Source organism: Lytechinus variegatus, chromosome 14 (genome assembly GCF_018143015.1).
Source record: "Lytechinus variegatus isolate NC3 chromosome 14, Lvar_3.0, whole genome shotgun sequence".
Lineage (NCBI taxonomy): Eukaryota > Metazoa > Echinodermata > Echinoidea > Temnopleuroida > Toxopneustidae > Lytechinus > Lytechinus variegatus.
Window position 1 is genome coordinate 4,033,204 of NC_054753.1, and position 12,190 is coordinate 4,045,393.

At 34.7% G+C, this 12,190-nt stretch overlaps 2 protein-coding genes across 2 annotated transcripts; both read left to right on the top strand.

Annotated features, from left to right (window-relative positions):
* The first annotated feature begins 518 nt into the window (after window positions 1-518).
* On the top strand, window positions 519-2,245 carry LOC121427873. The gene is made up of 4 exons (XM_041624446.1): window positions 519-552; window positions 1,053-1,115; window positions 1,562-1,713; window positions 2,115-2,245. The coding sequence occupies exons 1-4, from the start codon at window positions 519-521 to the stop codon at window positions 2,199-2,201; spliced, it is 336 nt and encodes a 111-aa protein (XP_041480380.1). The 3' UTR covers window positions 2,202-2,245.
* Window positions 2,246-4,311: 2,066 nt separating this feature from the next.
* LOC121427580 (sushi, von Willebrand factor type A, EGF and pentraxin domain-containing protein 1-like) lies at window positions 4,312-10,270 on the top strand. The gene is made up of 5 exons (XM_041624040.1): window positions 4,312-4,550; window positions 6,348-6,527; window positions 8,291-8,494; window positions 8,958-9,149; window positions 10,028-10,270. Exons 1-5 carry the CDS (start codon window positions 4,487-4,489, stop codon window positions 10,228-10,230), a joined length of 843 nt encoding a protein of 280 aa, XP_041479974.1. The 5' UTR covers window positions 4,312-4,486; the 3' UTR covers window positions 10,231-10,270.
* Window positions 10,271-12,190: the final 1,920 nt, after the last annotated feature.

Sequence of the window (12,190 nt, forward strand, 5' to 3'; positions counted from 1 at the left end):
CCTCATCTGGGTGGTGTTTCATAAAGCTTTTCGTAAAGTTACGCACAACTTTGAGAACGACTGGAACATGTTCTCATACATAAGTCAGCTACATAGGGAAGGGTCACCAGTCGTGCCTAAAGTCATTCGTAACTTATGGACAGCTTTATGAAACAGGTCCCTGGCTTGAGTGCAGCACAATGTGGGCACATATCTTGCTGAAGGAAAACACGTCATGGCTTGGAATTGAACCCACGTCCTTCAGAATAATAATACTAGGCATTTGTATAGCGCCATCTATCTAAGATTGAAAGACGAGAGTCTAGACCAAGACCCCCCAATATTTTTCACCGAAACTTCTTTATTCATAATTAATCATTAATTGTTGACTTCTGATATCATGTTTTTGCCATTGATTTTTCTTTCATTCAGCAACGAACGAATGCTTATTAGGAATAGATGATTGTTCTCAGTTTGCGACATGTTCTGATATGAACGAGGACGGCTTTAACTGCACATGTATCGAAGGGTATACTTCAATGTCTATCACACCTGGTTTGCTGTGTACGATAGGTATGTCCTAAAACAATAAAGTATGTATTTCACTTCATCTAATTGGTGTTATTACTTACACATGCTAAGATAACTCGTATCAAATGTATGCCCTTCACATGACAATGGGTACATTTGAGTGTTTTTAACGAACACACGATGTTCCTCGTTAAATAATTTAATAAACTATCTCTGACATTTCCACTGTTTTTTTTTTGTATTCACTGGATATCTTTGCTTATGACCAAGTCAACACTGAAAGAAATCGATTTCCGTAGGCCTTTCAGAGTATAATGCATATCAATCATTATATATCAAGAATGTCACATTTTATTCAAACCGTTCTTTAAAGTCAGTCCTCCCTGGGGTACTCATTCAAAAGATCATGTGTCATCTAAATTGACCGAAGTACGTAGCTAATATTCTTTGAAATGTGAAAAGTGAGATTATGTCGTGGTTAAAATGATGTCAGATTTGGACTTGTACTGATATTCCCTTTCAATATATTTTGATTTGTTTAGAAGTAACAACTCCTACAACTCCAACGACTACCGAAGAGGCCAAGAGTAACCAACCAACTATAGGTAATATTGACTTATATTATAAGAGAAATACCGAAGTCAGCAAAGAACTGATTTTTTTCCATTCATCATAAAACAACTTTTTTCCTGGTTAATCTTTTAGCTAAAAGCATGTAAGGTTTAAGAGATCTCTTTACCCTAGAAAAAATAAATTATCATAAAAAGCTGAAAGTCACAAGATATGCATTGCTTTCAGTCAAATCTTAAATACATGTATCTATTACAAAATCACCGTTACACGTTTTAGGAAGAGATGAGGTATTGAAATGATAAGAACGAGGCAGTTTGAAACCTGTAAAACAAGATAACAAATAAAAAAATGAACCTTCTTGTCCACGGACTATTTCTATTTTATTGTTATTTTTATTTTATTGTCTAATATCTGTATAGTTTTTTTTTGTGTGCTTTACTTGTTGTAATTTCTCGTTGCCCATTATCATTTCTTTCAGCAACATGGATTTTGATAGCAGTTTCGGCCGCTGGTGGCGCTATCATTATCATTCTGCTAGTGTCACTTTTCTGTGTAATCAGGAAAACAAGCAGAAGAAAGATAACACACCCAGAAGATACGATGGTTGTACCAAAAGATAAAAAGGAAAAGGTAAAAAACTACAATTTGGGCTCACTAAACCGTACGTTGTAAAATATTCATTGTCAAGTAATTAAGTATAAGGAATCCTTCGATCATTAATATTTGGGAAAGTAATAAAAGACATTCATATTAGTATAATAATTTGTATTATTTGTAGTAGTGTTAGTAGTAGTAGTAGTGGTAATAGTAGTGGAAAAGTGTAGTAGTAGTAGTAGTAGTAGTAGTAGTAGAAGTATTAATAGTACTATTTTTTTGTTATTTCTATAATATTTTATTTTTTATTAACATCATTCATTGTTGATGTTTTCATTTTTACAAAACATGATTAATATTGATGCAATTATTACCGTTTTATTCCTCCTTCCCTGCCCACTCCTCTATATTTTCCTCTACATTCGTTCTTCATTCAGTTGGAGGCCTATCGTGGCTACTACACGTCTTTTAACGAATCAATTGACGAGTCAACAGCAGACTCTGTCGAGGATACAGCATTATGAGGCATCTGAATCATCAGTTCACAGTCGAGCAGACTTACAGATGAAGCGAACTGTATGACATTGACATTGTAGTCTTTCATTCACTGTGCCATTACTACCTGGTCATTTGATTTGAACTGAACTGGTTTATCAAAAACAGCATCGAACAGGCAGCTCGCAGGCTGACGATGTTCAATTTACAAACAAATATCAAAAGGAATGTACATTTGAGATAACTGTTTACAATACAGTGAATAAGTTATCTTACAACTTTACAAGTACAGAAGAGCTAAGTTGAGTAGTGAACAAGTGTGATATCATTCCATTGGGTCTCAGAATGTTGCATTATGGGTTGGAAACCTGGCCAGACTTGAAAAGGCAGCTGGTTCGTATCTGCTTTAAATACTATCCTGACGGTATGAAAATGATGAAATGAAATATATTGTTTTATTGTTAATAGATTGTATCGTAATAATGTGTGACATAAAAATATAATGCATTGTCACGTTTTCAACCGTAATGACTCGATATCGTTGTTACATCATTTATGCTTAAAAACAACGCAAAGTTTAATTTATATGAAACGAAACACATACGGCTACTACTTTTGATTGTTTGGGTTTTTTCACTCTAGAACTCTCATGAATGTAAACTAAAATTTCATGATAGTCGTGTTCTTCTGCCAAAGGTCATGACTACAACATGATTTGCGGGCCATGGACCTACTAAGTTGCAGTAGGTCAATCAAGGCGAGCCAAGGCGACTTCAGCAATTTAAATAGTCAATACAATTTGAAGAACAGAATGACAGCATGAGTTATAAACGTTTTAAATGTAGAGGCACTTTTTCCAATATTTTTTATTAGGATCGTATACGTTAGATTTTTATACTGTTCGAGCATCGTTTGCTATTATCTTAATGTATGTAATCGGTTACTCATTATGACTTTTGAATTAAGTTTTAATGTTCTACAAGCCCAAAGTGTTTCAATAGAGTGCAATAATCCTTGTCCGCTGCAAATATATGTTTTGACTAATATACCTTAGATTTGAAAAAAATAATGATGAATACTTAAAGCGCCCACATTTTTTTTATTTCTTTTTATTTTCAAAATTATTCATTTGTGTATAATGCTTAAATTTGTAAAGCTACTCATCTTTGTGCATACAAATAAATGCGATATATCTTTTAAAAAGAAAAGGTCCTCTGAAAATTACGATTGCTTTTTAAGTTTTTAAAATTGATCAAATAAATTAATAAACAAATTAAAACATCGCTTATCTTGTCTGTGTATTTTGAAAAAAATAATAATCATACAAATTATATAATGAAGTACAGTTTGCATGAGCCTTTTAACGATTTAAGGTTTAGATGATCGAATTCAGCGTGCCCATATTATATTATAAAGTGTAAACGATAATTTATTCACATTCACGCGTCCATGCTCCATGAGTTGATAGAAAAGGCGGCGGATATAAAATTAATGAAATATGATTTAGAATAAAGTTTCAGCTAAATGATGTACATTTATATTTCTTTAACTGCATTGTCGTCATTCGTGTCAAAGTATTACATACATGTTTGTCAGCATGATTAAAATCATTTAACATTTGTTTTGAAACTTTTACCGCTTGGTTTCGACTCTGTACGTCATTATATTTCAGAGTCTGATCCATGATTTTCCGAGGGGGTGGGGATTTTCTTCAAAGAATTTGCAAATGAAACTAAAAGGTCTTTCTTCCCAACTTTAACATGAAATATTTCATATCAGATATCGAAATTAGGTGTACACATGTGTATGTACAAAATTTTCCACTAAAAATATGTTTCAGGTTCCTAAATCCTTCAGTGATCTATCTATATTTTGTATTGATTTTTAAGACGCTTATGACACGTAGTAAATAAAAATCAAAGTCTCTCCATTGTTTATAACACATTAGGGTTGGGTAATGGTTGAGTAAATTTGCCTATTTTCTCGACATAGAGCAAACAAGAATATTCAATTAATCCACACTTCGGGGTGACCATGTTGATCTTTGATCAGGGCATGCATTACTTCTCCCTTGTTTTGTTTGTTGTCGCGTTAACCATTAATCTTTCCATTAAATACCTCGCCCGTTCAATAGTATAATACTGTTTCTTTTTCTATTCTTATTATCTATGCCGATACAAATATCAATACGAACATAAAAATGCATCCGGCTATATCCGCCCTTTGATCTTACTCTGAGTCAGGAAAAACATCAATCAGACAATAATTTCATTTTACGAATATCAATGCAATAGTACGTGCATTATCATTTACCATGGAGCTAAATCTATTTATCGCATTCTTCACTCTTTCAATCGCTTTGGGATCGCCTGTACCAGGTAAGAAATTTACGAATCTGTTTTATCTGGTTGTATTCTTTAAAAAAAAGTAGAATATAGTCTGCACTGGATCAAAACGTGATGATTTTGCTTGCTTATGGTGGCATTGCAAATGTCTTTACACATGGGCTTCTTGTTTTTTTTATGTAATTTGATCAGGTTTCATTCATAGTCTTTGCATACCCTGGTATAATCTATATTCGATAATTAAAAATTGCAATGTATACTGAGCAAAGGGTTGTTGTTTACTATTGTCCTAAAATATCAGTCTGAATAGCACTCAACTTAATGCTTCCAATCAAATCTATGTTCATTTTCTACACTTTTGTCATGGCGATCATATGGGTAACAATGTAAACGATGCCTATTTTATTCATCATTTTTCACGTCTGTATGTGTGATTTTCTTATAACATTTGTTAAGGGGAGTGGGACAGAATTTGATGGAATAAGGTGACATTATTTGGTGTAGTACAGAAGTAACATATTATCTTACACATAATCGATGTAAACTTAAAGATCAAGTCCACCTCAGAAAAATGTTGATTTGAATCAATAGAGAAAAATCAGACAAGCACAATGCTGAAAATTTCATCAAAATCGGATGTAAAATAAGAAAGTTATGACATTTCAAAGTTTCGCTTATTTTTAACAAAATAGTTAAAATGAACGAGCCAGTTACATCCAAATCAGAGAGTCGATGATGTCACTCACTATTTCTTTTGTTTTTTATTGTTTGAATTATACAATATTTAAATTTTTACGAATTTGATGATTAGGACCCCCTTGCCTGAAGCACAAAATGTTAAAATAATGGAATTCCAGGTGTTCAGGGAGGTATGAAACTTCATTTCTCATGACAATGACGAGAAAATCAAAAAATTTCATATTTCATATAATAAAATACAAAAGAAATAGTGAGTGAGTGATGTCATCAGTTCCCTTATTTGCATACCGACCGAGATGTGCATATAACTGTTTTGTGAAATGAAGCGAAACTTTAAAATGTCATAACTTTCTTATTTTACATCCGATTTTGATGAAATTTTCAGTGTTATGCTTGTTGAATTTTTCTCTTTTTATTCAAATCAAGTTTTTGTTGGCGTGGACTTGTCTTTCAACGAAAATGTCTTTCCACATGGCACAGGACATGCAGGAAGAAAGCAGTTCGCCTGAATAATTGCAATGATATAATATTTTTGTTCCAACATGATTATTTTGTATTTGTTTATTAAAGATTTTCAAAATTCTTCTTAACTCATATCGTTTGAGTTATTTGCCCATTTAAGAAGTGTTTTCTCTTATTAAAATTCAGTTCCCTTTTAAAACAATTAACATTGGATCCGGGTCCATGAACAATTATGATCTTACCTGGAAGGTCCCTGACAACATTTTAACTGGTAAAGTTGAATCAACGGTATCCCAATGTTTCGACGGCAAACTTGACATAAACCATTCCATGACAACTTATTGGTTTTAATATGACAGGTTACAATGGAATGAACGAATTTGTTTAATAATAGAATTAGAACGTTAGTCATATCAGACGTAGTAGTAGTAGCAGCAGAGATTTTTATGTTAGATACATTGAGAGATATATGAAACATAAAGTTTAGGATGGCGTGCAGCCTCTACCCTCTCCCCCCGGCCTCTTCTTAAAAGAAAAATACATTAGCGCAGCACCTATGTAGTAGAAACTTGTGTTCGTGGTTACCTGTTTCCTTTTCAAGTTCCTGTAAAATGTGGAAAGGATAAAATGTAACTTTTCACTTCCTAATTTTTAAATTGTCTTTTTCAGAATGTGGACCACCAGAAACGTTACCCAACGTCCTCACCTCTCCCAGCGAAACATCTTACCCGCTTTGGTCAAAAATCACATTATCATGTGATGATGGATACAGTCATGTTGGAAGTCAATACTCGTACTGTGTTGAAGCTGGTGTATGGGACCCAAGTCCAGATAATGCCTTGTGCTTGGGTAAGGAAAGTACAAAGGACCGTTTCATGAAAGTTGTCAGCGCTGACAAGTTGTCTTTCTCCGACAGTTACCATAGTAACAGTCAGAGGCCAGTGCCTTTCAGCCAATCAAAACCAAGGATTTCACTGAAATTGTCAGCACTGACAATTTAGTCAGCACATGAAACACCCACCAGAAACACCCACCAGGTCGATAATAGATGATCTGAGGAGCGTTTCATGAAAGTTGTCAGCGCTGACAAGTTGGCTCTCTCCGACGGTTACCATAGTAACAGTCAGAGGCAAGTGCCTCACAGCCAATCAAAACCAAGGATTTCACTGAAATTGTCAGCACAGATATTTTAGTCAGTGCTGACAACTTTCATGAAACACCCCTCTGATCACGCCAATGAATGAGTTTGTTAAACCCTGCAAAATCTAAATCAACAATAGGAGTGCCTTGAAGGGATGCTCCGAGCTGATTAGATTTACATTTCAAAAAATAGATTAAAATTCACAAAGAAAAATGCTGAAAATTAGATGAAAATCGGATAACGAATAGCGAAGTTATTGAATTTTATAAAAGATTTGCGTTCTTCCGGTGAAACAGTTCGAGGCATGTCTTCATGAATATTCATTAGGTGGAATGATCGTGCCATATCCCCACTTGTTCTTTTGTATTTTTCATATGAAATTCCATAGGTTTATTAGAAAACTTGTACAAAGAACTTCAACAAATGGATTGATAACTGATTCATAATTATTTCTTGCTGCAACTTATATCATAATAATGGAGACACATCATTTGCACATTATTTTATGAAAAATGAAACAATTATGATTTCATGTAATAACATAAACAAAAGGAAAGTGGGAATGTGACATAATAAGTCCCACCTGAATGTTGAATATTCATTAAGAAATGCCTAGAACTGTTTCACCGGAATAATGCAATTCAATGACGTCATTATTTGTGATCCGATTTTGATGAGATTTTCAGCAATTCGCTTTGTGAATCTTACTCTTTTTTTGAGGTATAAATATTTCCAGCCCGAAGCATCCCTTTAATGGGTTAAAAATTCGACTGGTTTTTCCAGCAACCCTGGCCAATATTTTGTCAGTCTTGGAGATAGTTCTTCATATGTTTTAGATATGTTTTTTAATATTCTGCCTCTTTATTTTCTGAGATTATTTCTTTTGGTTGGATTTCTAAAAAGTTTTCATGTCTACCTCCGCATAGCAAGTGCATAGATCGTAATTCATAGACATAATAGTAAGCATTAATAGAGGTGGGCTACAATACAGAGGTCATAAAGAAATGATGTTTCAAATTCATGGGCCTACGATTAGGACATGTAAAACGTATATTATGCATTACCCAGAGAAGAAGGGGTTTTTTGCCAATGGAAGCCTTGTTACGTATTCATCTGCCATCGTCTCTAAGAATGTCACCATTTCATAACCCTTGTACACTGTAAAAATGAAGTGCTAATTTAGCACTTAAAGTGCTTGTATAGTGACTGCACTACGAGTGCTGATTTTCTAATTTAATTTTGAACTAGAAACTCAGCACTCCTAGTGCAGTCACTATACAAGCACTGTAAGTGCTAAATTAGCACTTCATTTTTACAGTGTATGCAGCATTAGATGTACTTTCTTAGGTCAGCAAATATTAGTACATAGGCCCCCCCCCCCTCTACCCTATGAACGCACAAAAGGAAGGTCCTTCAATGAGCCCCGTCCCTCTAATTTTTCAGTTGTATTTCTTTCTCTTCAAAAATAAAGCCAATTGTGCTCAACCTGCCGTAGGACCAAATGTCGTGCATTTTCCGTTTGGACGTGACCCGGAATCAACGCAATCTGTGTACAATCACGAGGATGTAATACAATACGCATGCGCGGAAGGAATCAGTTCTAACCTCGTGGGACCAAATGAAGCAACATGTGAAAATGGAATATGGGTACCTGCAACAACGCCTTCATGCAATCGTAAGTGGTTTGTTTCTCCATTTTAATCATCTTGTCAATTGCCATGTTTGCTACGGTGTATATCGCTTTCAATTTTTCTATCACAAATATACATAGTGCTAGGACCAATTTTCAATTACTGATTATTTTCCTACGATGATTTCGAGTATGAAATATAAATCGCGATTTGTTTTACTTGCAAAACATGCGATTGTATTATTATCAATCGTAGGCCTAATAGTAGTAGTAGTAGTTGTAGTATTTTATTGATATCATGATTTTTTAAGTATCATAATTATTATCATAATCATTATTATTAATGTTAGTATTATCAATAATAGTCATCATCATCGCATAATGCTAAACATAGATTTTAGTCAGGTCAATATTATTGAGCTCTGTTTACCTCACCTTCTACAAAAATAATCAAATTAAAAGTAATATTCTTTTCTACCATTATTTCCTAATCACATGAACTGACCAGACTGTACACCTCCTCTTGTATCGGATCCAAAGGTCATTAAACTTTCTCCAAATCGGCAGACCTACGCCACGAACGACGAAGTGATTTTATCATGTTCTGATGACGTCAGGTATACAGCTATAGGAACAAACGTTACCTATTGTGAGGAGAACGGCAAGTGGACACCAGACCCTACAAAGATGATGTGCCGTGGTAAGATTTGGAATAAATGATTGGGTGAAAAGGGAGAAACAGGAATACGTTTAACATTTGTATACTTTTTATTAAAAATTAAAATAGTATGAAATATATCACGATTTAATTTGTTTTTAATTTTGTAATTTGTGACTGTTATATCAAGATGTGATTGCTCCTTTCTGAAAAATGAATTAACTTCAATGACCTATATTGCACCGTATACGTGCGGTGATGTAACCTAATTTAGTGATAGCCCTTCGAACACCCCTCCTTTTAAAACTAATACTTGTATATGAACATAATTAAGAAGATTTGTAATCAAACATTTTCTTTCGTCCCAATTTACGCATAAGAACTTGGATTTCACCAGTTGATAGGAGTATAGGAAGCAAAGAAACGCATGGGGCATTATTTAATATTTTTAACAATTCAAATATCTTACTGCATCTGATCTTTCACAGGACATTTGTTTTATGAGATAATTTACCATTCATCTATAAACAGTGAATTAAAAGTTTTTAATAATTTATCCTTGCTAGATTTATTAAAATTTTGCAAACTCCTTTATTTTAATAGCGTATTCTTTGATTTCAGATTTTCAACAAGAAAGGTTTAATGTAAGGCGAAATACATGATACTACATTATGAATTTGACTTTCCCACGGAAATGTCGTCGGGGGGAAAGGATCGATGGCATAAAAGTTCTGGATTTTTTTTTCTATTTATTTTTTTGGGGGGGGGGAGGTGTTGTTAAGCAAAACAAAACAAAAAGAAATCAAGATGGTGTTGGTGAGAGGGCACTCTTTCCAGGTACACAGTTTGGTGTACTTCTTTTTGGATGCAGAAAATGAAATGCTCAATGTATTCCACATCTATATGTTTTCATATTACAGAGAACTGCCAGCTCCCAGCCCATGACGCATTGGTCGAGTCACGCCCACTACGGAAGATGAGCGTTGAAGGAGATGCGAAGATTTCCCGATTCAACGCCGTCATTCAAAACTCTTGTCCTACTGGAAAGGTATTGGTTGGACCAACCACGCAGAGATGTGTTCAAGGAAAATGGCTACCCGATCGGAAGGTTGTGTGCACCTAAATCAGGGAGTTGCGTCACGTGGATGTATTCTTGAATTAATGGGGAATGGTTCACAACTCATAATTAATAGCTTTTTACGTTGTCAAAAGTATAACTTCTGGACGATACTATAATGTTGGAAACACAGCATTGCTACTTAAAACTTACTTAAATGCAAAATTGCTAATCTGGTGAGACGAGGGGCCACTCATTTAAATCTTTTGAGAGTGCATTATAGCTGCTTCTAGTCAGAGTGAACAGTGTATGATTAGTCATTTTCACTCCAAAAGGAGCTACCATGCACTCTCAAAAGATGTCAATCCCACTCCAAACCGACTGGTCTCTCGTCTCACTATGCATGCTATGAGAGGAGTGTGATTCTGGACTCGTTTGCATTCAGAGTATACTTCAAATATTGACTTGAATTTGTTGTAACTCACTTTCTTTTTTTTCTTTATTTAAATAATTCATCAAGAATTTTATATAATATCTATAATTAGCCTATATTGATACATGTTTCAGCAGACTAGTATTCACTCATTGACAAGAAAGGTAATTCAAAGGCAATTGATGTCACACAATGTAGTTTATATTACTGTAAGGGAACCGATATTACATCTTCCTATCCCCAACCTTCTCCTAACTCACTAGTTACTCCATCCCCCCTTCCCCTCTCGCTGTATATAGTTTATAAATCACACAGTGATTTCCTACCTAATCACTTTAATGTCGTGCATAAAAGTGTGTATGTCATGTTTTTACACCACGTATGCTGATTGCTAAAGATTAATTCTTGCTTAGTCGCTACGCTCCCTCGCATATATCATATATGATTCTGTGATGATATCTCATACTATCCTTACATTGTACATTAAGAGGCTTTTTTATAGGAGGAAATTATTTTTTCTGACTTATGATCATATGATTTTCATTACAGATCGAGCATACTGATCTTTAACAAATAGGAGTAATGCCGAAAATTTGTTAACAAATTGTAATTTCCTCCTATAAAAAAGCCTCTTAATGTACTATCTATTGTCCACGGCGGACGGCATTTAAATATTAATGAGTCAGAAAGAAGAGGATCGGGGGGATTCGTATTCCAGTTCATCGTGGTTTAGCCGTGAACCAGAATAGCCTGGTGGTTGAGTCGCTGCCCGGCAAGCAGTAGATGGCAGGTTCGAATCCCACTGGTTCCAATTTTTTCTGACTTATGATCTTATGATTTTCATTAGAGATCGAGCATACTGATCTTAAACAAATAGGAGTAATGCCGAAAATTTGTGAACAAATTAATTATCCCTACATTGTGCTCATTACTGAGAGTAGAGAGTTTTCGCACTCACTACGGAGCCGCTCTCTACAACCACGGACCTATTCCGTAATAGGTCCATGCTACAACGCATCAATATTCATCGACATTTGGAAATGCAAGTCAAATCTCAATAGAGAGCTTATATCGAAAGTTGGTTGACCGGGAACAGCAGCGTGGTGTCTTGACTCTGAACAACGATATATTTGCAATTGTTCGTCCGGTGCAAACCTTCTGATAACGCCGGTCCGCCAGCTTAAAAAAAAAGCATCTCAGCTCTCCATTGTGATCTTACTTGCACTTTAAAAGGAACTGGTACGCTTTAGAGGGCAGCTCCGTTGTAAATGCGAAAACTCTCTAGTCATTTCACGACGATGAAGCGTTCCCAAGTTTCTATTATTTTAATGATATACATGTAGTGCATCGAAGTTTGATATTTCACTTATTTTCTTGTTGTATGAGATAGTACTGTTTAATATGTGGTAATAAAACAAATGAAATTTGAATAACTTGCATTGCAGTTAGAACATGTTATGATTTCTTCGATTTTTTTTTATTCAGGGCGTTTTATCGAGTAATATGCGTGCAGCGATATGCATACTTACCTGTGTGTTATATGGAGTGGATATACATTTAACCATTGCTGGATCGGAAATGAGTAATATATAA